Here is a 27,389-nt window from a genome sequence, read left to right on the forward strand (position 1 = left end):
GAGGGAATTAGATGTTTGAGAAAAATGTTAGAGTTAGAAGTTAAAGAGGGTGCATTTGCAGAATTGTCTCTTGTGCAGTTTATTCCACTACTTGTTTGTAAGTAGTATACATGCGAATACTTTTTTTTAGTTGGGATTATACAATATAGCTGCTTCATACTAACACTAGTAGTGTGGTAGCTACTTGTACTGCTGAGAACTGGTCATCAGGCAGCCAGTTAAGGGAACGCAAGACAGCAAACCCAGGAGAGTGCGGTAAGGATTGTCACAGTGGTCGGGATCTTTCGGGTTTTTTCAAAAGTTTTAATGATTATAGTGAACTATAGACTTTGAATCTTGTTCATTAAAATGACATTTTTTAGCAAGAAATAGAGATCCAAAGAGTGTTAAAATGCCTGCCTCGTCCGACCATGTTTTCATGCACTGGAGATGGGTGAAAGTTCGAAAGCTATTGAAGAACTCATACCCTTGTGACTCTCTCTCCATTGCAGTAGTCAGCACTAGAGGTTGACCGATATGATCTTCACGGCTGATCCTGATACAGATTATTAGCAATGAAGGAGATTAATATTTAAAACCAATATGCATTTGCAACTACTGTACAATTAAAATCTTAGTGTCCTAATTTAAATTAAACACGAACTCCCACACAAAACTTTGTTGAAATGCCTTTAAGCATGTGTTTAATTAAAGGAAAACTTTTTTTTTTTTCAAATTCGTGTCTCAACTAGTAGTCCCAATTCACCAGCACCAGATTGTGACGCAGAAAGCACAGTTGCTCAGTGCGGTCTCCAGTGAACCGGCTTCTGTTCCTCTCATAAACTGCAGAGACTGAGAACACGCTCGCTCGAAACAATAATTACCAACAACAATATAAATCACTGGTACCAATAATTGTAATACTAAATGCTAAATACTTTTCCAGATAATCAGTCGACCACTAGTTAGGAATTCAACCCGTGTGAAAAGAAATTATCTGTTTTGAGCACAGTCATGTGACCGGTGCATGCTTTCTGTCATTCTGTCAATGATTTTTTTCATTCATTCCACGAGGCTAAAGAGAGGCATATCCCTTTGGCATTGTAGATTCTTTTGGCCGCTGGCAGAAAAAAAACAAAAAAACATTTGTGCTTTCTAGAACACGAGAGTGAAATGAGCTAAGAGCTAAAAGTGGGCCTGAAATGAATCTTATTGTTGTTTTTGGCCATTTAAAATGTTCCCTTCTTCCTGTCCAGGTTAGAATACCTGAACGCAAGATTGAGAGCTTTCTGTTTTGATGCATATATTCTGGCTGCTCATTGGACGGAAAGCTTTCTAATTGGCGCCATGGTGGTGTAGTGGTTAGCAGTGTAGTGGTTAGCCTTGCATCTCCAGGGTCTGGGTTCGATGCCCGGCCAGGCTCGATTCCCGTCTCTTTGTGCATGGAGTTTGCATGTTCCCCCTGTGCTTGGTGGGTTCCCTCCAGGTACTCCGGTTTCCCCCCCACAGTCAAAGGATAAGGTTAATTGGCATTTTCAAAATGCCCATAGTGTGTGAATGAGTGAGTGTATATGTGTGTGCCCTGTAATGGATTGGCACTCTGTCCAGGGTGTACCCTGCCCCGTGCCCTAAGTCTTCTGGGATGGGCTCCAGGCCCCCTGTGACCCTGAATACAGGATAAAGCAGTATAGAAGATGAGTGAGTGAGAGAGAGCGTTCTCGTTAAGCAGAACTTTTGTGAGATTTGAATTCCCACACAGGTGTTTTCATTAAAGTTTTTGAAATGTGAATGGAACGTCAAAAACTGGTAACTAGTTTTCTGACCCTTTCTGTCTTTTATCTGTATGGATCCTAGTCCTATGAATGAATTTCATTCTGTCAGGCTAGGGGCAAGCCCCTTTGGGAGGAGGCATTGCAGAGATGGCAGCTGGCAAAAAAACAAACCAAATAGAGCACTGCAATGAAACGAGCCAAAAGCTTAATCTGTAATTGGCATGCCATGGCCATAGAGGTGATGAGTACAGCTGTTCATGATTTTTCCAGTACTTTTGCTGCCATTCTGTCCTCTGTAACTGTTTCTTAGGTCAGTTCCTCCGTGTGTTACTGATGTTTTGTTGCACCACAAATCAAAGTACCACGCCCCTTTACTTGGATCTGTTTCTGTTGTGAATGCACTCAATTATGCAAGAGTAATCAGAAAACCATCAGGTGGTCTGAGCTTCTATTGTACTGGAAGTGTAAAGAGTAAAGAGGGAAAGTGATAGAGCAGTTCCCTGGCATGCAGTAGTGTTGCTCAATACCTTCTCAAAAAATACCTTCTGAAATCGGGGACCATGGAGCTGTGTGACAACACAAATGCACAACTGGTTTAAACCAACAACTGTGAAGCTCGCTGGAGATAGTTGTAATTGATTAATATAGGCACCATTAACTGAAAAAAGATAACACCTTATTAATCCCAGTTGTGAATTTGCAGTGTCACTGAAGCAGAGAAGCGACACTGGACATTAATAAATAATTATGCAATATCACATCAGAGGGAGTGCTTTTATGCTGGGTATCAGCACGGTTCTGACTTGGTTCCCACACACCATGTTAGTACCCTTGACTAGGGGTTGGAGTGCAATTTGGGATTTAGCCTCGTGTAAGATGCTGGTTAGTTTTGTAGCCATAAAAGAACATGGTGATTTGAAAACAACTTAAGATTATCAGATGTGTTTTCTTGATAAAGATGCTTTTGTGACTGGTTTTGAATGAGGGTTTTGGCAGACAATTGCTCTCTCCTCACTATGTTGGTACCGCCTACTTTGACCCATATGGTAACTGACCGTTAGTGTCTGTAATTAACAAATGTAGAACATCTGCGATGCAGTTATTGTTGGGAACCACGGTTATTGGAATATGCTTACCAATAATGGATGCTTCCATTATCACCCCTCGTGGAATGTTTCTATTCCAGTCAGATTGCATAGATGGCGCAAATGCATGACTTGTGATGGGGATTTTGTTGGGTAGTAACTTTGTATAGATGAAGAGTTGCATTCTCATCGCCTTTATCCTGTATACAGAATCGTGGGGGGCCTGTCTCTTCTTTAGCTGTAGAATACTGATGCACAGCATCCTGCATTTTCCATGCAGGTGATGCTTGTGACAGGAGGTCACAATTAACTACCATTATTGTTATTTATTTATTTTTTGTCCCCCTTTTTAGACGGCGATGGATCAGCTTCACATGCACTTCACCCAGGCCATTCACAACACTGTGTTCCAGGTGGTGCTTGGATATGTGGAGCTGTGTGCCGGCAACGCTGATACCAAATTTCAGAAGATGCAGTATAAAGATCTGTGCACGGTAAGATCCTCCTTGAACCTTCGGCTTACGCCCCACGCTTCTGAAAAAAGGGTCAGATTAGCCGCCTCGCTCCGCACTGGTCAAGGTGAAAGTAATTTCCTAAATGCCTTCAGCTGTGGTTAAGCTTCTTCATGAATAACTCGCCACTCTTTTGTACTTCAGACAAGCGGAAAATAATTTTCCTTCTTCCAGGGTGGCACATTTTGTCTATATTGGGAGCACAGCGAAACAAAGAAACATCGCACGATGCATCAATCGCTGGAAGGGGAAGGCAGGCTCATTCATGAGCATGTCACAAAGCAATTAATCTGAGTTAATATGCAGGAATAGAGTCATTACAAAGGACATCGGTGGTGTTTTCTGCTCTGAAGGCAGACAGCTCAGCTCTTTAACCCTGCCTCTGAAAGCCTCATTTGCATCAGTATGAAACAAGGCTCTGCATCTGAAACAAAGAAGCCGTCACTTCCATCAGACCATGTTATTACTTTATCTTTGTAGGATGTGTGCTTAATGTCAGATTGCAGGTGAAGCAACACCAGCGATATTAAGTCTATGAGTCTGTCAATCACGTGTGGAAAATTAAACACTGTCCAGGCAAAGCCTTCTGTGATCAGGGCTATCATGGATTGCTGACAGCTTTAATTAATTTTTAGGTGCGGTGAGAATGTGTGCTAGTATTACGGACGTGCAGAAGAAGTGAAAAATCAAGCAGTGCCCTTTGATGTTTAATATGTCGGTAACAGGGAAAAAGTCTTTATGCTACAGTGGCATAAAATTTTAGATGCAGGGTGAATCCCCCCCCAAAAACAAAAAACAAGAAAAAAAAACATATATTGTATTTTGCATATATATTTTCCATTTGCCATTGCATCAACCTTATGCAACATCATGATATTTATTTTCATTCAGATATGCGTTGATTATAGGCCAAGATCTTGTATTGATGACAGCTGAGTTGATTCACTCTATAAAGTCCTTTTCATCACATGCCAAAGACCTTCAGTGGGGTTCAAGTCTCTAGTGTTCAAATAAGATTGAAAGTGTTTCCTCATGTTCCCGATTTGAGTCCTGGTATATGCCAGTGCCAAAAAAAAAAAGAACCACTCTATTGATAACCTGGTCGTTCAGTACATTGCGGTTTACCGTTGCTAATCCTAGACCTGGCCAAATGAACCAACCCCTGATTATAACACTGCCTCAAGAAGCTTGTACACTGGGCACTATGCATGATGGGTGCATTGGTTCATTTACTTCCTTCATTACTCTGGAATAGGGTGAATCTGTGCTCCCTAGCAAACTTTCTTCCAGCTTTGATATCACAGGATCCAGTAAAGAAATACCTTTTGCTCTTTTGTTTTTGTTTCAAATGTGAGGAAATTTGAATCTTTTAACTAAAATACTATATGCATTTCTAAAACAAAGTGCTTTAAAGTGGTCTCTTGATGGGTCTCAGATCTTCCTTCTTACACTCAGGCCTCTTCAACATTGTTAGGCAGCTTGAAAACCAAGCAATATAAAATAAACATAAGTCTTGCGTTAATGACGATCATTTCAGCGCTGACCTCAAAGCTCATCACCTAGAATTAAAAATTTGATGTAACTGCGAAAGGACGAAGGTCACATCCTAATGCAAAGCAGCAGCTGAATATTTCATGGAGGCTTCATTACACGATTCATTGTCATCCCGCTTCACAGACCTCACCTACAGACGTCTGTCTTACGACTGATTGGTGTCGAAGAGGTGGAACAGGGTCACAGGCTGTATTTTTGACTATGCTGACTCGCACACCTTCTTTGGCGCTACATGTTAAACATGTCAGCTGTAATTGAGCCTAAATGAGCATGTTAATATGCTGGTTAACCCTCTACCACTGACAATGCATATGTAAAATCACTCTTAATTAGGCAAAGTATGATGGATCATTAGGTATCTGCAGTAACTTAGTAATAATTACAGCGTTTTTTATTAAGTTGTGCTTTTTTGACTTAAACTGTACAGTTACCTTCAGACACAAATCAGTTTAATTATAAAAAATTAATTCTACTTTTATTTTAAAATTAAGATAATTGGGTTTTTACTATCATAAAACCCTCTAACATAAACACTGAGACGGTGGCCGAGAAGTGCGAAACAAAATAACAAAATCAAAAACAAAATAACAAATCAGAAAACACAACATATCCAGAAACAAAATACAAAATTAGAAATCATATTTCATATTTATGTAGTTTTCAGTTTTGTTATTTTGTTTCGCACTTCTCGGCCACCGTCTCAGTGTCTGTTATTTTTTATTTTTTGTTTTCGGTTATGTTATTTTGTTTTCGGGTTTCGTTATTTTGTTTTGCACTTCTTGGCCACTGTATATGGAGAATCGAGCCACATTACCACATTCAGATTGGATCTGTCTATCTATGTTTCTTTCTTTCTGTTTGTCTTGTGTTTCTATGTGTACTCTGAAATCATGGTTTTAATATGGGTCATGTTTGATTCTTATTTTACCAGACTCACCTTTTCCGAATTTGGCACTTAGCCTGTGATCCCTGGCAAACATCTATTCCATGTACATGTATTTTTTATCCCCTAAAAATTAAATTATGCAGAGATGAGCTATAAAGCGCATCAGCTGAAAAGGTCTCTTGGTACGAGTGGCACGCTGAGCTGCAACAGATTTAAGCTGACAGACACACTGAAAATTTTAATCAGGAATAAAAGCTTTTATGAAGCATTTTATGTTGCATTTATGAATCCTTTTATTCAAAAATTAAATGACTGTTTTAACAGACCATAAACCATAAATTGGCATATAAAACTCAACTCGATAACTGTAATGAATTTAAATGGCTTTTGGGCTATTGCCTGTGAAGTGCAATATATATGAACAGAGTAGACACAGCACTACTTGTTTTAAAAGAAAGATTTACAAAACATAAAAAAAAATGCAACTTTGAATAAAAAAGTCAGTGTAATAGGTTTTTACGCACATGTTTGCACATTTAACGTTTGCTGCACACGTTAATTGTTTATTATAACTGATTAGTGTCTGTAAGGTACAGGTAACTGAATCACACTTTCTCCTTTTTTTCTCTAGTTGACTACAATCACATTCCTCCTGTAATTAATTAATATTAAACAATTTTCAGAATGATTACCTTTAATAAAAAATATTTATTTATACTGTGTGTGTGTATACATATATATATATATATATATATATATATATATATATATATATATATATATATATATATATATATATACACACACACACAGTATAAATAATTTTATATATATATATATATATATATATATATATATATATATATATATATATATATAATTATTATTATTATTTATTTATTTTTTTTCTGCCATCAGACCAACCATTGACATATCAGGCAGACAGTAAAGGCTCACAGCATGAAGGCACTGAGCCAATGCAAAATCGTTTGCAACAATTAGGCTTGGTCGATATAATGATTTAGCCATGACTTTAGTCATCGTTCTCATGTTGAGAAGCCTTATTGTGTTCTTAACTCTGTTCAGCTCAAGGCTATTGATTCTTCTGTACATTCTGTAAGAAATCATTTAGACTTGAGAAAAAAAAGAAGTGGACAGAAAAAAGAAAAATATAGACAAAAATGGTGTTTGAATAGAATAAGATTTACATTCAATAACTGTTAAGTAATGTCTTCTAATGATCATGTAACAGAAGTGTGTGATGAGTAACTAATGGTTGTCTTGCTAAACAGTCCCATGTATACTACATCCACTTAATTTATAGCATAAACTTAACCGTTTGAAACAAGGCTCTGAGGCTATAGTGAGAACAGGCTCACCAGGGTAGACAGCTTGAGACTTGAGGGGAAAAATACAGGACAAAAAAAAAAGACACAGACTTTTTCCTAATCTTTTTCCAAAAATGTCTTGCTTTAGTGAGTCTGTGCCCATGATCGCCTCAGATTCCTGTTTTTGTCTGATGAGAGTGGAACATGATGCGGTCTTCTACTGTTAAAGGCTATCAAGGTCTGATGTTTTGTGCACGCTGAGATGGTTTCCTGCTCACTGTGATGTTAATGCATGCTTATTTGTCTTGCTTTATCCTTCAAGGCAGCTCCTACAATTCTGTTTTTAACCATCATTCTTTTTAAACTTTAAAGAATGTTGTGCGTGAATTTCAGGAGATCAGCAAACAGCCCATCTCGTACAAATATCTATGTCATGATCAAATTCAGAGAGATCACGCTGACATTCTCCCTCTTTCTGAGGTGTAAAATGAGTGTTAACTGAACTTCTTGACCTCTGTTTGTGTGAATTTATGCTAGTTTATTCTAGATTTTATTGTTCTGTGTCTAATATATGCCAATACATGGTTTTGTTTGAGAGACAAAAAAAAGTCAAAGTTAAATAAGATTGCTTGTGTCGAAGAAATAAAATTGAAATTTCACGTTTTTTCCACAGAGCGTAATGGAATCTAATCTACTGATCATTTGTTTTACTATGACATAACCTTGACAGATGTGTGCATGAAATTACTGAAATAAATTTAAATACGATTGAAATCACAGACACACTAACATTTCCCAAACCATTCCATGTATACCTAAAACTAATAGAGATGCAGGAAAATCGACTTAAAGCTAACTCAAAAATCACTTAATTTTTCTTAAACGCTAACATATTATTTAGATTTTACAAATAGTATCTTCACTTTCTTTTTGTTAAATGTTAAAGTACATGTTAAGGAAGTAATGGTTTTATCAATTTAAAGTAAAAAGTGTTTACACTGAACCTGAACTGATTGCTTCTTGGATGAGATGTTTCGGATGCTTCTGTCTGACCCCTGATATGAACGCTACCCAAAAAGCGATACAAGTTTTGGCAGGGGAATATCTGCCCCGCCAGGCAGGAGAACATTTAATTAAATTCTGTGCATTAGCTCGGCAACGGGCCGCATTGACGCCTGCTGATAACGGAGAGCATGCGTAGCATCATTAAGATTTAGTGGGAATGAGATGTCGCATGAAAAAAAAAAAAAAGAAAGACGTTCAATGCGCCAACTCATCAGCAGAAAATGTAGTCATGGCACGTTAAAGGCCACAGCCCTTCTGTCTAGACCTGATTAGACCTTCATAACTTAAAGAGTGACTATAAGGACATAGAAAAAGTGTGGGTGGATGTGTGATTTAAACTTGGGTTTGCTTTGGGATTAAATCTGGGATTACATGATTTAAATTAGAGCTAAAAATCAGGTCTTTTAAAAATATATTGAAATATGTTTAATTGCCCAATCATGATGCTAAGAATTAGGTGTTGTAGATGATAGTGATGAGTTGATTAGCTCAGGGTTCCATAGTGGACCATGGCAAAGGGCACATCTAAAGGTTAAAGGAGCTCATCGAAGCAGTGAGGCTGACAAGTAGCTACACATTGCTGTCAGATTTTATAATTTATGCAAAATCGTGTGCCAGTGGTAGAGAATGAGTATACGGTTATACAGTTTGCCCATGTACAGTAGTGGTTGGGTTTTATATTTTTATTTACAACAGTTGACAGAACCCTATATTCAGAACCACATGCTTTGTAGTTTATAAAATAGTCTCTTGGCAATACAAAGTTGTTTTAAAGCCTTTCTAGAACCTGTTTTCAAATAGCATGAAAGCTGTCACTATATGCCGTGCATAATACTGCACTAGTATATGATAAATGGTTTATATCTTTAATAGATAATTTTTACATTTGTGTACAATGTGCAGTCATAACTTGATAACTTTGTGTGCAGTCATAACTTTATCAGCGCAGGGATTAGTGGCCTGGCTCTGGAGACCAGAAATGCCGGTGATGCTGATCTCATGACATTCTGATCAGTAATCTGATGCTTTAACCCTGAGCTATAGAGGTAATACTGTACACAATAATACACACTGATACCCTGCACAGAAAGATTTTAGTTAAAAAAAAAACAAAAAACGACAATGTTGATAGCCCTGATAATTGTAGTGTTTCCTACATCTCCTAGTAAATAATCACAACCTTGTTTAATAAGCTAATCCTCTGTGTATACGGCATGACAAGTGATTACTGGAGAGAAGCCACGTTCCAGTCGTATGAAAATCTGAGATGTGAATGTTTTTATAATGTCTTGACTACCCATTTATGATTACATCATTCAATACCAGGTCTTAATGAGGCTAGTGTTCCTGTACCGTGAAGCTGTCTCATGTCTCATTTTGTGTACAATTACTACTCTTATAGTTTTTATACATGAGTGACCTGGGAATTATTGGAACCAGGAGATTTTCTCCCTCCTGAATATTACCTTAGGGCTCCAGTGGAAATGCATTAAGGTTTCTCTATAGAGAGCTGGCTTTAATGCTGGAGACTTCTAATGCTGGCACTGCAGTTCTACTGATGCTGATGGCAGCAAAACATTTTTTTCCCCATTTTGGCCTTTAAAGCATCCAAACAAGCATGAATCAGCTTAATACTGTATACTTTAGGATTGACTACACCTGGTGCAAACTTTTTGGATTCTTTCGAGAGGACTCCAAGTCCACCTTTTGCTTTGATATATTCAATACAATGGCTTTGATATTTTGTTCTGTCAGTCCCTGGGACTAGGATCAGATTTAAGACTATGCTTAAACCTCCAGTCTTTACCCAAACTTCAGTTTTGTAACACGAATGCCTAATCATCCCCAAAACAATGAACAATAAATCAACTGGCAAAGCAACAGGATTGATTGTGTGGTTAACACAGATCATTTGCCTTTCTGCTTACCTTTGCCAAATACTGTAATAGTAGAATCATTGCCAATGTAACCTCAGGGGCTCCATAAAATACATTATGGCTTCTAGACAAGACAAGAAGATTTGATGTAAACAAAGTATAATACCCCAAAATACTACTAACCTTAAAATAGCATGTTTTGGCTGTGAATGTAATACTTTACTTATTGTTTTTTGATCCTTTCGTTCTTTTCATGTTAAGTTATAGCTCTCTCTACATTAGTCAGAATCAATCTAGTAGGATAACTGATGCCAGGTTGATTCATGCAAGCTTGTTTATATGCAGCTGCGAAAATCTCCCAGGTGATGAATTACCACGGAAAAGCAGTCGCTGTGCACAGATCAGACATAATCTGATTTATTTCAGCCACTCAGGCGCAAGGTGTGTAGTCGTAGATCACATTAATCTTAAAATGAATGTTTCATTCATTCTTCTGTTTTTTTTTTTCTTTTTCCTGAATTCCAAATCGAATAAGATTTGAAGAGACGTTACTCTGAAGTCATGTTATTTGGGGAAAAAAGTAACAGATAAAGTGGGGAATTAATATCATGGACAATTTTTATAGCGTTTGGCAGTAGAAGTGTGTTTTAGCTGGCAGTCCTAATCTGTTTGAGGTGTTCCTTCTTTACTACATTTTGTGCACTTGCTCTTAGTTTCTCAGTAAAATGGATCAACTACATTTTTGGAAGTAAAACGCTGGGATTTGTCACTTGGCCTAATTTATAGCGTCTGCATAAATGCACACATAGGCAGCCAGATCGTGTCCAACCTGAAGGCAGCGGGAGAGCCCTGTTCTGTAAATCGTTCCTAGCTTTATAGTTGTTAGCTTTTCCACAGCTGGAAGCCATATTGTTATGTGCTGGTTCTGTCCTCTCCAGACTGTAATTCACCCACACTTTTCCATATACACTGCCTTACTTGGAAAGAGAAAAAAAAACTTGCATGAAAGCCTTGCCTGTAGCTGTCAGTGGTGCTGACAAATGTGTGTATAGATGAGTCGGCCATGTTGTGGTTTGAGACATAACAAACTCTATGTCAGGCCTCCCAGCCCACAGATTGGCCTTTCCAAGTAGGAGTACGGCAGCTTTTCTCAGAATTCGAATGGTGCTGCAGACAGAAGTAGACTAGGCATCACTTCGACTTGTGAGCCTATTAGGAACTAGTTTGAATCATAATGCTGATTATAGTCCTTGAGTAAATGTACTGAGCACTGAAATGTGCAGCTTTGGTGGATTGAACATCCAAGTCTACTGAAGCTTTTTCTATCATTCTACTGTAATGATTACTTTCAGAACCACTGATGTTTGCATATTGTACACCAGTATGGATTGAGTCTGTCTTTGGCAGATTTTCCAATAATAGTAGTAATAATGCTAAATCCTACTAGTTTAGACATTTTACATATACTATATTGCCAAAATGATATGCTTGCCTGCCTTCACATGCATATAAACTTGAGCATCATCCAATTCCTAATCCATAGGGTTTAATATGATGTTGGGCCCACCTTTGGCAGCTTCAACTCTTCTGAAGGCCTGGATCTATTTCATTCCAAAAGTGTCTTATATTGAGGTCAAGTTCTTCCACACCAAATTTGCTCATCCATGTCTTTAAGGACCGTGCTTTGTGCACCGGAGTGCAGTCTTGTCAGAACTGGTGCGAGGTTGTTTTTTAGAAGTTGGGCATGGCCTCTTACTCCTAGCGAAAGAAACTTTTAATGCTTCAGCATATCAAGACATTTTGGATTCCCTAAGTTTGTGGAAACAGCTAGGGGATGGCCCATTCAAGTTTCAACATCTAACAGAGCACACATACTTTTGGCAATATATCATAGACGTATAATTAAAGTTTTCTTGCACTTTTTATTATTCAGTAATTTTTTTGTCACAGTTTCTGGTCTGGTAAACAATTATTATTAATTATGTTTATTATTATGTGACATTAACATTCATGCACCGTGGGTATCTGCTCCTGCTTATTGGCTCATTTAGTTTTTCTTACTCCCAAGTGGCCTCACAATTGAACCACTGGAAAGCCAGACTACAGGTAGGCTTGGTGGTTAAAAACAGGCTTTAAAAAAATGTCACGTCTCTATTTCTTTTCATGTTCTACTGCAGAGTCACTAACAAATTCTGTCATGGCATTTATAGTTTTTGAACCATTTGATAAAGCAGCACTCAACTCGAATGTAAATTTGCATGGTGGAAAAGTACATTATCTAAGGAAAAAGGATGCAGGGTATGAAAGAACCACATCTGCTTTTGGTAGGAGTTCAGAGTGACGTGATCTTGATGAATGTGTATCTGAGCTTGGTAAAATCCAAGAAAGTGGTACTGTGAAGAAGCTGCTACTTGTTAAGTTGCAGCCTTTTGTTTGGCTAAATACACCTGCGTAAACCAGGATGTTGTTTACGCATGCAACTCGATAGTCTCGTGAGATGGATTCTCTGGATCTGAGTGGGAGAGACTAAAAATCGACCATGTGATGCATCACAGTTAATGACATCAACATTTTTGCCCCATTCTAATGTTTCATGTGCACTTTAACTGAAACTCTTGACCTGTATCTGCATGATTTTATGCATTATGCTGCTGCCACTTGATCGGCTTATTTGGATAATTGCGTGAATGTGAAGGGGTACAAGTGTTCCTATTAAAGTGTCAAGTGAGTTTAAAATGCGTCTTCTGTGTACCTGTTTGGCACACATGGTTTGATTTGTTTGGAGTGTTTTTTAATGTGATTATGGACAGATCTACAAATACCAACAAAACAAAGTCATATGATCATCAGTATACTATATGTGCAATTTAACATTGTTACAGACCTTAACATTGTTGCAGATTGCAGTCAAATCTCAGTTTAACTAATATCTGTTTTTTAACAGATTGTAATCTTTTATTTTTTTTTGCATGCAACGATTTTCTTGTTAGCAGTGTTCAAACTTTTTTCACTTTCATGGACCACATTTTTTAATAGCAAATGCAAGGAGCTGTGAAATGAGCTGGCAGAACAGTTTGTGTGTGGCCATTCCTTAGAGACCTCGCTGCTCTAAAGTGTCAGAAACTGAACGATTCCTAATCGAGCATGTGTCCGTTGACATAAGCGAGGTTTTGTCAATGCACCAAGCAAGCACATACAATGTGCTTTCCTCCTTTGTAAATCTTTTAAACGGAGTTAGAACTTAAAATTGACCTGACAATTGAGTGTATAAGGGTGAAAACTACACAGTATAAATTTTGCAAGTGATATAGGTACAGGTACTTGATGGCTATATCTGATAAAATAGCAAGCCACAGCGTGGAAAACCAAGTTTGTACACAGCATGTCTGCTTCTCTGTCGTCCATGCGTCTGTCTGTGAAGCATGCTTTAAGGAAATTCCCCCAGAGAGTAGAAATGGTTGGCAGCTGATTGAATCTGCTTTATGGCTTTTTTTTTTTCCTCCCACCAGCACATCACTCCAGACAGCTACATCCCCTGTTTGACTGACCTGTGCAAAGCGTTGTGGGAGGTGATGCTCAGTTACTACCGAACCATGCAGTGGCATGAGGAGCATGACAAAGAGGAGATGAAGGATGCTGACACAGGTAACTTATTCATACCTTCTTACATATTCCTGTTGCACTATAAAAGTCTTTCACGCTCTCTTTAATCTCCCCAATGCATACATTTTGATTAAAAGTTACATTTGTACCAAATTCTATTCATAATAGTATGACAATTTGAACACTTATACAGAGAAATGTGGTATTCGTTCGAAAGCTGGCAGTTCATTTATTTGACAAAATGTTTTAATATGTTTCTTGGAGCAAGGGAAAATTAAAAAGTGTTTTGCAGTTTATTTCAATTTTTTCTTTTGTACATTTTTGTAGCTTAATGCTATGTTTTTATTGAACAGTCCCAATATTCCTTTTTGTGCATTTGAATTTAAAATAAACGACAAACAACCCAGTTTTGTGCTATTTACAGGAAACATAATTATAATAATATAATTTGACCAAATGAAACCATGCAATTTTTTTTTTTTAATCTGAGAAACATTTTAACAAGTTTGTTTTCATTTTTTAAAAAGTTCATCTTTTCCCATCCTGGCCAAGTAATATATATTTGTTTACAAGTTTGTAACAATGAGTATATTTTGATGAAAGAGTTTAATGGACGTTTAAAGTGATTTTATCCTTGCTTTGCCAACAGCAAAGTGGACTGCTACACATCTGGTGCACCACATTCACATGCGGCTCTCTCCAACTGTTTAATTCTGCAGACACAACTGCCCTCATTCTCTTCTTGTTTTTTTTAAAACGCCAGGGGCGAACTGTACTTGAGCCAGTTGCTCCATTATAAGTGATCCTAAATAAAAGTGATCAGAAGGAGATAGAGTTTCACCTACTGCCCTTGCAGCTGATGGATTTAAATGTATTGTGTTGGCTTTTTACCGCAAGAGGCATTGTAGAAAAGGAATTGGCTTTTTACGCTGTCCCGTGGTGGCTGGTTTTGCTGGGCCTAGTTAACTACCTAGCACCCAGCACCTTTGTTTGACTTTGATGTTTGAGGTCATTAAACATGCCTGAAATAGATTGGTGTTTGTAGTTGGTCGAGTCTGACATTGGCAATGTATTGAGTCATTCTAAAGCACTCTCGTGGCCACTCTAGTGAATGGACCCTCAGTATGCATTAGGGTAGCAACATGTTTCACTTGAAAATTATTGACCCAGACTTGCTCATCAGCTTATTGAACTTGCCTTCACTGGTCTGCATACTTACACCTTCATTAGAGACAAATGGTTTGCCCCGAGAGCAGAGCTGTTGCAATTCCATTTATTATAATGCACTTTTCAAGCTGTGTTCCTGTCTGGTATTGATTCTTTACGTAGAAAACTCCTCAGTTCAGTGCCTAAAAACACATTTTAAAACCTAAAACATGTACCTATCGTACATTCAAAGTCTTTCCTTAGTATGTACAGTACATCGAATGCTGGTCGGATGGTCCGCTGTGGTGGCCCCTCGACAGTTGTTTTAAGATATAAAGATCAGCTGTTTACTGTAAGAACAGTATTGCGTCAAGTGCATTTGCAAATCCCATCAAGCACCATGATGAAACTGGCTCTCATAAAGACCTTTCCCAGGAAAGCAAGACCAAAACCTACCAGAGGAGAAGCTCATTTAGAGTTACCAGCCTACCAGGAGATTAATGCACATTATTGCATATTTTGAATGCCTTCAGCATTGTACAATGTAGACAGAAATAAAAATCAGAAAGGGCCATAAAATTAAGTGTGTCTAAACTTTTACCTGGTATTGTAAACATAATGCACTTTAAAATGCTGTGCAAAAGTCTTAAACCACGCTTCATTTCCATTAAATTTTGCTTCCGAAGACCTTTTTGTATTTTTAATGTAGCAATGATGAATAGTTCTCCAGGCTTCTTAAAAGACTTTGGCTCTCATGTTTGCCAAGTTTTATCATTTTCATTCCAGTCCTTTTACCTAAGCAGTTTTCAAGAAAGTTCTTTGTTTGTTACACACCTTAACGTAAGAATCATTCAAGCATAAAAAAAAAAATTCTAACTTTGGGCATAAACTCGAGAGAAACGGGTGCAGATTATCCGACTGGTGATTTAGTATACTGGTGACGCTGAAAGCTTAGTGGTTGGAGCAGACGAGAGGGGAAAAGGGGTTGCTGATCAAGTTGTTACATAAACATCCAACTTTTAAACCTTTAGGCATTTTATAGTAAAACACCTGTTACTGTTTTTTTTAAATCTACATTAATTTGATTTGATTTAATTAAATATGAAGAAATGAGGGGTGACTTAAGACTTCAGCACAGTCCTGTATTGTATGCAGTATACTTTTTACTGGACAGATTAATAAGTGTTCACAAATGGCAGGCAACACTTGTAGAACCAGGAACACCCCAATATTTGGAAACAGATGGCCTTGTTTACAATATGCTGACAATTTATAGAAAAACATAAAGAGATAGGACGCTTAAGCAATGCAAGACTGAACATTGCACTCATAGACAAATTGTTTGCCAACCAGCTGGGTAACTTTTTTGTTCATGTGCAACGCCAACAAGTTTTTTTTTTTTTTTAAGAATTGAGTAAAGACATTGGTTACACAGTTGTCCCCTTTACTTTTGTTTCCCATAGTCTGTGTTCATACCCTTAATTGGCTAATTAGCTTGGCAAGAGTTATTGCATTGTGGTAACCACCATATTTTAACCCAGTGATTTGAAGGTAATCACAAACATACACTGGATATATACTGGAGATTTCACATTCCCAGCATCCATTGTTCACTATTGGTCATGGCGTCTACCTGGTCTTTTTTTTAACATATTGTAATTGTTTGTAATTGATGCAAATAATTTGTAGGATAACAATCTCCTTACAAAGTTTTTTTTTTTTTTTGCTTTAATTTAGTTTTTTTTTGTTTTGGTGCATAGAAACTTCAGCTGTGAGTGTTTTTCATTTATAAGTTGACATTCTCTGGTGATCTATGACTCTGAGGTTGCCCTTGATACAGTCCCACCCCATCACAGGAGCATTTCAATACTGGGCTAATCCATATATGATATTATCCTGCAAGTTAGTGTCATATTCTTTTACAAATTACATCAATATTAGTGATTTATTTCACAGCCCTGTGCGTGCAATATGCAAATCTTTATCAATATTTTTATCATTATAGTTCTTCTTATTATAATTCATTGTCATCCTTTTGGCAGGCTTTCCCCCCTAATTATGTTAATTATATTAATTATGGATTATCTATGATCCATGATCCATATAAAGCTTCATCCATATGTTTTTTTTCTCCTGTAGAAATGCAATACATGTATTAATCAAGTATCGCTGAAACAGAAAATGGAAAAAAAGAATGCGAAAGTTAAAAAAGCTGTGGCAAATTATTCTGCACTTTAAAGCATCCCTGTTTGCATGTTATACAACATGAAATACAAAGCTGGAGCTTGCCATGTACTGTAGACAGCAGGTGGAGCATTTATTTTTGTGCTGGGATAGTAATATGTATCTGGCAGATGTCTGTACTGATATCTATGAGATTATTAGGAACATGTGTTAACCCCTGTATATAAAGTAACATACGCTTGTGAGGAAAAAGGCAGCTCCATGACGTGCTTCCTATCTAAAAATAAATGTGGAGTTCATGATTTTCATTTCACCCTTCCTGTGAGTCTCACAGCTATTTTTTATTTTTTTACTGAAGTGTGGAGCTCTTTTTTGATGCTGGAATATGAAAACTCCCTCTCACACTGTGAAAGTTTGACATTACCATTAAATGTAGTTCTGAGAACTGCACGCTTCCCTGACCTGAAATATGTTTCCCATTTGCATGTTTCTTATCCAGTATTAAGATTATAGCTTTTAACATCTGTTTATACACTAAAGTGAAAAGGAGCAAAAACTCCGGAGTAGGAGGTTGGGCATTTTTTTTGACAGGCATTTCAACAGAAACTTAGTTGATAAAAACCTGGATGTTTCCACACTGTGTGAGGAAATCACACTTATTGTAGATAGCAAGTTTTCAGACATTATTACCCAGCCGTTGTGCTGCGTTTGTTAAACTGCGTTTTTGCAAGTATGATCGTTCAGGACTGCAAAAAAAAACTGATCTAGTGGACATCTTCATGTTATATTTAAGTGTAAAGCAGACATTTATGTGATTGCTTGTTCAATGATAAAGTAACTGTAAAATTACACATACACAAACGTGGAAAACCATTCCTTAAAGGGATAGTTTGAGGTTTTTTCAATTCTGTCTGAAATGAAAATTGATGTACAGTACATTAAAGTATATTACCATAGGTCTTTGTTGTTAAAAATGTTCCTGCTCTGCACCCTGACCGTGAAGGTTATCACCTAGAACATGACTACAATGTAAGTAATTGGGGCCAAGTTTCTCAACCCTCGTTCCATGCAAAAAGGCATTCCAAAGTTCTGCTGAGATTTATATGAAGCTTCCGCAGTTCCACTGGGCTAAATCAAGTTTTTTTAAAAATTGGAGGTCTAGAAAGAGCTGATTGGCCGATTGGGACGGATAAGAGGTACTTGGTGCACTCACATTAGTCACGGCTCTACAGCCAATCAGGGGCGTCTGTGAGCTCACGCAAGCGGAAGGAGTGGATGGCTCCTTTTTAAGAAAAAGATTCGGTCGGCTGGCTCACATGGTGATAGTCTTCGGCCCTCCAGACTAAATGGTGGTAGCTTAATGTGGAAGCCCCCTAGTGACGGGAAGGAATTGGACACTACTAAAATTGGGAGAGAATCAAGAAAAAAAAGTTATGGTGCATTTTGGTGCACTTCCTTCTGTGGCTTGTTCTGGTAGTTACAATAGTACTAAATACTGTAACTTTAAAATTAGATGCTAATTTGATTTAGTCCAGTGGAACTACAGAAGCTTTATATGTGTCTCAGCTGTACTTTGGAATGCTTTTTTGAGGCTTGTGGAATTTGTCCCTGATTACGTACTTGAGCACTTGTTCTGGATAACAAACTTGTTGAGCAGAACAGAACAATTTCTAACATCCAAGACCCAAGTTATCCCTTTATCCCAAAAAAAAAAAAGCATTTATGAAGTCTGGTTTATAAAGTTTTAGTGGCACGATTACTAACATTGAATGCTAAACATTTAGTTTGATTGATTTTTATAGGCGATAAGGAGGAAAATGTGTAATTATGTCTTTTTTTTTTTTTTGGCCGAACTTTTGTTTTCAGGATGCCAAAAAAATCATAGTGTCTCGTACTAAAGACTGCTTTACTCAGAATCTAGCAGGAATGTAAATAATTACTCAGTTTAGTGTCATCGTACTCAATCTTTACAGCTTTTCCATTGTCTAAGAAAACACAGCAGCAGATGTTTTTCCAGTATGTCATGGTTCTTTGTAATCTGCAGACAGTAAAGCAGCAGGATGTGGGCGTACACTGCAGAGCTGTCATGCCATAGCTTATCTGATATAAGCTCGGGATTCTCGGTTGTGTCATGATTTAGATCACCTGACACAGAGAGATGAGCAGCGTAGCTTTCAAGGTAGTTTTAAGGCTCTGCTTTTATCAAATTCTGCCTTCTCGAAAGTTTCCTCAGCAAGAAAATTGCAGCGAGCTTTATTGTTTTCTCATAAAAATATTACACTTCTGACTGCACAGTTTCTCAGATCTTTCCATGGCCTCGAGTGCACAACATGGGGACGTGTGATTAAAATATGCTAATGCACTGTGATGACAAACTGCACGCTATCAAATTATTTTTAGTGCAGTCATACTGGAGATATAAATAAATATTTTAAATTTCGACAAACCTAAACTGACAGGCACTTGTTGATTAATTAAAATTAATTAAAGAGCTTAATAAAACAAGGAAACAACACAGTCTTTTTATTTTGCAATCTAAGAACACCTCTTGTGAGACTATATACTTGTTCATTTATTCAGAGCTCAAATATTTTGCAATATGATAAAACTAAACATAATTTAATTTAATGCTTTCCACCCATTCCCCATGTGAAAAATAAAAAGGACTGAAATGCGTCAGTACCCGAACATTATTTGTTTCACTTTTTTACCCAACCTATTTCTTAATTTTTAATGCAAACTGATGGATAAATGTCTTGTTTGTTAGGGGCTTGTGTGCTTTGTAAGCAAACACTTAAAGCATTCTAGAGAATTTTGTAAACCTTTGTAAATTGGTCTACACTTTATTGTCCAATGAATTATAATTGACTAGTGCTAGGGTTCAGTTTAGATTGGACACAGAAGAATAAAAATAACAATAATTTTTGGAGTCTCTAAACTTTTTTTCTCTTTTAAAAGTTATAGTATCTTTAACAAAATGTCTGTTTGTTCAGAATATACATATTATTATAGGCATTATTCAATATTTTTTAATTACATAAAAGGTGATTTAATCATATATTAAAATTATAATTATATGCATATTTTCAGTGTGTAAGTGAATGTATTAAATGTCTATAGTCGCATACAATTGTATGCGTGGGTGTGGGAGTGCAGGAGGAATGAGTCGGCCTCACCGGTTTCAATAAATCAGAGACAAAATGACACCCAGGATTCCCCTTGCGATTTAAAGGCGCAGAGTCGACACTTATACATTTGTGTGAGATTCATTTTGTTAAGGTAAACTACAACAATTCAAGTTATCTGGTTAGGTAAAGTGTGATGCATAGCATCAGCTAACGGTTTGATACCCCACTGCGCCTTGCAAAGATGAGGCCAACGGAGAAGTGCTAAGATGCACTTCCATGGTACTGAAACACCCTCGAATTTAAGGCTGACGAGGCAATGCTTATTGTGTAAAGAGGGGGAAAAATCTTGCACAAATACATTGGAATGCATATTGGATGATGTACTGTTAATTTATTTGTATTTCAGGAATTATTAAAAAAAAATATATTGTTTTTTTTTTTTTTTTATCGCAGAAATCCGAGTGAGCACCCAATGGTGCGTGAGCGAGCAGTTCAAAAAGATGCGGTCGGTTGGCATAATCTTCGGCCCGCCCAACTGAGTGGTAGTACCTTAATGTGTGAGCGCCCCTAATAACGGGGAGGAATTGGACATGACTAGGGAGAAAATCAGGGAAAAAAGAAATGTATGAGCTGCTTGGACAGGACACATCACTTTTCTAAAACAAAACAAATAAAAAAAAAAACCTACCTTTTTTTTCTGCTTTAGAAGTGTTGTGTTGTGACAGAGCTTTTTTTAAAAGTGCATGAATTTGCTCCTGTGTAGCCACTTTACATACTGTAGAATTACCCGTGATATTTGCATGGAGGTCGAGCGGAAAAGTGTCAAGTGTGAAAGGAATGAGAACAGTAATGAGAACAGGAGTTAACCTTGCTAGGGCTGTCACAATTCTAAAGTTAGTCACTCCGGTTGACCTTACTGTATGTCCCACAGATGGCTCAAATTTGTTTATCTGTACACTGCCTTAGTGATTTTACTCACTGTGTTTGTTTATTATTGTTCGTATTAAATTCGTATAACCTTGGTAACCCTTGTCATAACTAACCTACAGTGTCTGTGTTCTGGGATGCTGAAAGGATTATATTTCATAGTATACAACCAGAACCACCTTCATTACATACCTTTAAAGAGTAGGAGCAACATACACACACACATATGACTACTGAGCGAACTAGTGAGCGAGCAAGAGCGAGAGATTGCACCACCATAAAACTCTGATTATCCTACTGCATGCATTTCAGAGGCCAGATGCAGTACTACTGTTGCTTTTGGCAGTAACTTCAATGCATACACCAGATCACTTTCTATTTTCACAAGCTTGAAAAACATTCAGTCATTTCCTTTTTCTCATTTCTAGACTATTTCTTTGACTGCCAACACACAAGATAAGCTAAATGTAAAAAAAAAAAAAAAAGCTTGAAATGTGCATTGACCTTTAGATGCCAGTGACGTAAATACCGGCAAAAATCGTAAAAGGTATACACAAAATGCATACACGGGTACGGCTATGCTCTTGTGTGTTCTGTTTTGATGTAAGACAAATCAGAAACATGCTCCAATAAAGGTCATGCTTAAAAGGTTTGAGTCGGCTGCTGTGTTTTCAGTTGTACAGGCCTCCTGCATTCGGGTTTATTGTGATAGCTGCATTATTATAGTTAACGTGATGTGCATAATAGGATTATCTTAGCTGTGGTGCAAGGCAGTGGTAGCTCAAACAGTTACAGCTCTGGGTTACTGATCAGAAGGTCATGGTTTAAGCTCTTAACATTCTTTGTTCCAGAGGCGCTGTATCATAGTGCCTGTGCCCTGACTTTAACTTCCTAATAAGCTGGGAAATGTGAACAGATTCTCACTGTGCTGTTAAATATACTAGACAAATAAAGCTGCCTTCCTCTTCTTCTTTTTATTCTTCTTCCTCAAAAGAAAGAAAGAAATCTTTAAGTGATGTTGCAACCTAAAATTATTAGACCAGCGCTTTTCAAATCCAATCCTGGAAGGCAAGTGTCCACCACAGTTTGTAACTCACAACCACTGAGCCTGGCCTCATACAGATTAGTTGAATTTGAGCAGAAGGATCACCACACTCTGTTGGACTGGATTTCAGGAGCCCTTGATTAGACTTTGTCATTTGTGTACGTGTTTCTAAAGCAGTACCACAAGTGAACATTTCTAAGAGGCAAATCACATACTCCTGAATAGAGCTTCGAAGTCTTTGGTGGTGCTACAGAAAATGTTTTCCAGGACCTTCAGAAGAGTGCAAGTTCAAATCCTGACAATGCCAAGGCAGTAAAATTGGCCATGCTTTCATATAGGGAGAGGGATGGCATACTCTCTCCCCTGTCAATCACAGCACAGTTTTCTCTGTGTTGCACTGCCCCTTGATGCAGAATAAGCATCATTTAAAAAAGGATGCAGTCACATGGCTTCAACAAGGGAGACCTCAACAGTGGATGGGAATTCATTTATAGACATACATTAGAGATCAATTATATTATGTTTATAGAAAAATAGGGACATCTTATCTGGGCATAAGTTTTAATATTTTAAGTGCCAGGTAAATGGAAACGTTTTATTGTTGTGTGTTTAAATAAAACAGTGGTGCTTTAACTGAGAGGAGAATCGTACTTTTTTATTGAACAAATATTTCTTTAAAAACATGTAGTGATGAGATGCTTTTTTTTTTTCTAAATGATTTGTAAGCTATTATGTGCTACTATTAAAACCTTAAGAGTGGTTCACACATCACAACTTTTGGACCGATCGCTGAGGATGTGGCCCGTTTGAATACTTGGCTTTTGAAGAGCAATGTTTTCAAAATGCTGCACTCTACCACTTTCAAAGTGGCTTTGACATGCTGTAAGCTTTTTTTCGAAGGAAAGAATGAATCAGGCTTTATATTGTAGCTAGTTTGAGTTTACTTTTAAAATATCAGCTTGAAACCTCTATTTACTTATTATTAAATCTTTTCAGTTAAATGATTTCTATTCCCTCCGTGTTAAAATAAATTGAACGGGACTGAGTAGCTTGGGAGTAGATGACTTGAGGTAAAACCATGTACTTGACAATACTTTTTTTCTCAAACACTTCCCTTCAACTATAGTATGTCAATAAAAGTGATTTCTTACCCACTCACTCAGACTTTTTGTATCTGAATGGCCATGTTTGACCCTGCAGCTAGCATTTCTATATTATTATTATTATTATTATTATTATTATTTACATTGTGTACATATTGTTTTTATACATTAATTTGTGCTTGGTTATGTCCCCTAAGCAAGAGTGCAGTAATTATAGAATGCCTGGAAGTTCTGGATGTTCAGTACTTGCTCTACATGTGATGTTTATGCCAAGTGGGCAGTGGTCAAGATTGTCTTTTTTTTGTTTTAGTTTTTGAAGGCATTGAATTATAATTAGATTGTATTGAAGGCAGAAGGATATTTGGAAAAAGTTTGGAATGGCATGTTAACACATTATACACAGGTCACATGAAAGAGTTCTGTTCAGTAATTATGGAGTAAGGCTGTTCATAAAAGTTGAAGAAGCAATCATGATTCCATATACCTGTATAGGTAGTCCCCAACTTACGAACATCCGAGTTACGAATTTCTGCAGAACGGACTGCAGTTCTACTTCCTGTTCAAACACAGAAGTAGCCCATGTGTATTGTACAAAAAAAGACACTGAAATGCATCAAATACCAATATTTACAATTCTATACTATATTTTTTTTGTCAGTGAATGTATGAAACGTATGGGGTATTGTATGTGTATTCCGCAAATTCCACAACAAAACAGGGTTCACAGTCCAATACAGTGGAAAACTGCTCTGAGACGAAATGCTAATTTAAAGGCGCAGAGACAACACTGTTACATTTGTGTGAGATTCAGGTCCTTGGGTACACAGTTACATTTTTGTAAGGAAAGTGGACAGATTTGCAAGTGGATTGGTATGCTTTACATTGTATATTTGTGTCAAGGGCGTATAAGACTCGCTTTGTCAGACCTAAGAACAAATCAGAGCACGTTCGTAAATCCGATTTGTTCTTAAGTCTGGGACTACCTGTATTTTTAATCTCCGTCGACATCAAACGAACCTGTCCTGTAGTTTTTTAATCATATTTAATTAACTATTAGTTGTATGAAGTAACTGATTGTGATAATCCATTTTAACCATTTATGTTTGAAGGGGAATGGCTAGCTGATGGTGAGATGGTGGGAAAACAATATATCTGGTTATGTATTACGTTTCTTTTGTGTGGCAATTCATGTATCTCCCAATGAGATTAGATTTATTAAACATAATTTATATATATATATATATATATATATATATATATATATATATATATATATAAATTTGATGCATATTTGCATTTAAAGTGGTAAAATGTTGCCATTCCTTTATAATCATGCAGGTAGTGTGCGTCGAACTGTTAACACAGGAGAACACAGAAAATAGTGGTTAAAAATGTTTAAGATCATTTGGACCTATTTGGATAATTGTATGACTCTACTCATTTTATTTAGGTTATATTATATTCCCTTACTTCCTGTACTTTTAAACTGACCATAATTACTGATGATTCTCCTGGTTAAGAGTTTTTTTTAGTTTAGTCTTGTTTACTGCTTGTTCAGTGACGGGTCTTTAAGTACATTAAATGTAAAAGACTTTAGGGACTTTTTTATACTTTATTTTAAAGACTTATTTCCAGCAGGCTTTCATATTCTCCTTTTCTATGCTGTCATGAACTTTCATATGAGGAATTCAGGGCAGCATTGATAAGCTTTCTTTATAATGTTCTGATGTTATTATCATTGTTCCTACAGTAGCTCTATTAATGGATTGATGCGTTTCATTTGAATTAATATATTGCTGTCTTCATTCTAAGGGAAATATTCCAGTAGCATATATAAGCAGGCTCATTTACAACTGATTATATCTAAATTGAAATAACCAGAGCTCATTATTTTCTGTCAGCAGCTGGGCTGTGCTGGTTTTTTTCCTCACTTTCTCACTGATGCTGCGGACATAATAGAGTGATATGAAGATTTTAATGATTTTTAAACCTCAATAGTTTTACAACTTTTTGCATTAATTCAAATGATTATGGCTATAATTTCAAGAAAGTATTTTTAACTGTCTATCATTGGATTTATAGCATGCTACCCAAAATATCATAACATCAGATTGTTCTCATGGTTTCTGATTTGTGCTTTAGTGCTTTGGTGTGAGTGTGTGTGAAACATTGAATAATGCACCAATCCCTTGTCAAATTGACAATTACACCCCTCGTTGCCTGCCAGTGCCTGCTGCATTTATCTCTGCCCTTGTTAAGTCTACTTTTCTTGCCTTCTCTCATTTGGCAGTGCTGTCAACAGGTAAATTGCCTTTTGCTGGCCTGTGACTGACTTTTCTGTCTAATTTAGCACAGTGCATAATCAGCAACAATGCAATGTTTCCCAGTCACGTGAAAAGTGATATGCGATATCCGATTTTAGCCATTGGAGCCGTTTTCTGCAGGATTACCCCCTAGAAGTTAAGATTGATCATTACTTTCTAAATTGCTTTGTTTGGGTATTTATGGAAGAAACTACATCTGTTTTTTTTTTTTTCTGTTGTAAGGCACCTACAGTTTTTTTAAATGTAGAAATGCTTTATGTTATTTATCTTCTAGTTGTAGCTTAATAGAGGTATGTACTTTACTGAATTTATGGCCGAACTGCAAAATGTGAGTGATTTTTTATTTATTTATTTATCTATTTTATTTCCTGGGGCTGATCATACCTTTATAAGAAATTACAAGTAGAACATCTTATATGACACTGACTAAGTCATCTTTTTTCCTATGCTTGTGCGGAAATGCTGTGTAATACATGCTCATTTTAAAACCAATGAATGGAAAGTGGTTCACTAATTTTATTGCGCCTGCCTAATGAAGTTTATGTAAAAATATGCACTGATAATGCATGCTTATTATAATCTTATTGTGAAATAAAGACAATTTGCATGATATAGTCATTCATTCATATTAGAGTTGCAAATTTCACACATTTTTCTTGACAGTTCTAGTAGTAGTAACTTGTTAATCAATAATCGAGATAAATTAATGTTTGCAAGATGATTAAACAAACAGATTAATAGAAAACATTTGGAGAGATACATTTTCGCAAAAAAATGTGAGTGGTGCTTGCCATGGGAAAACTCTGAGCCTTTGTGCCTTTTATAATGAAAGTATATGGGATCAGTTGCTACTGTAAGGAGCTCTAAAGTGAATGCTAGGATGTGGCTAGACAGCTCTACAATAATCCTGAGAGACTGGTGATAAAAAAAAAATTAACCTAATGTTTTATTTATTTTTTTTTGGTTTTGTTTTTTACCAGCACAAGACACATTTTTTTTCAGTCACATATGCTAAGAAGGTGCACAGTACCTGGAAAACTGCCTAATCTAGCCACACTTCTTGTTCAAATTTGCACAACCTGAAAAGGTAAACTCTGTTTGGCTGAACATTCTTTATTTTTATTTATTAATTTAACATCACCCCCCACCCCCACAAGGCCACTATTACCACTTAATAATGGTAGTACTACTACCTACTATCTGCTCCCTCCGCTCGCGTGAGCTCTCTCAGAGGGGAGGGATGAAAGGTACTTTATGCTCCCACATTCATCACGGCTATAACATTAGCTTCTCTAGACCTCCGGCTGCGAGAGGTTACAGCATCACCTGGAAATCGAACCAGCGATCTTTACCACTGCGCCACTCGGACGCCTCTTTATTTTAATCTTTGAACAGCAAGTGTGCACTCTTGTGGCAAGTCATGTCACATTTCAGCAACGGAGCATTATTACACAAAACAAACATTATTGGTTAATTCATATATAAATGGCAAATTAAATGATTAATGATTAATCAGGAACATCCCTAATTATATTAAGAAGTAAATCATCAGTCTTGTAGAATGCATGTAAGTGTAGTTAATTAATGTGTGTGTAAGATCTTACACGGCTTACACAATTATGTACTAATAGGAATTTGAGCGTGGCGTTTGGAATGGGCAGATGTTAAATAAATACATATCTCTCATATAAATGAACCTAGTTGAGACCCTTGAGGTTGTTAGGTCACTGATGAATCTGTAGAATTATCAACACTGTGAATTGATGAGGAGTTATAATAAGGAAAAGTCTTATTCATTCCCAGAGGATCAGACTTTTATTTTTTTAAACTAGTTAACCTCACCACCTCAATCATAGCACCGACCTCAGATG

At 36.9% G+C, this 27,389-nt stretch overlaps 1 protein-coding gene across 1 annotated transcript in view; it reads left to right on the top strand.

Annotated features, from left to right (window-relative positions):
* Window positions 1-27,389, top strand: part of vps50 (VPS50 EARP/GARPII complex subunit) — a 151,660-nt gene that overhangs the window by 50,697 nt on the left and 73,574 nt on the right. The window contains exons 12-13 of the mRNA XM_053492735.1: window positions 3,190-3,330; window positions 13,568-13,703. Coding sequence (XP_053348710.1) covers window positions 3,190-3,330; window positions 13,568-13,703 — 277 coding nt within the window. The remainder of the gene's footprint in view (window positions 1-3,189; window positions 3,331-13,567; window positions 13,704-27,389) is intronic.

This window comes from Clarias gariepinus, chromosome 3 (genome assembly GCF_024256425.1).
Source record: "Clarias gariepinus isolate MV-2021 ecotype Netherlands chromosome 3, CGAR_prim_01v2, whole genome shotgun sequence".
NCBI lineage: Eukaryota > Metazoa > Chordata > Actinopteri > Siluriformes > Clariidae > Clarias > Clarias gariepinus.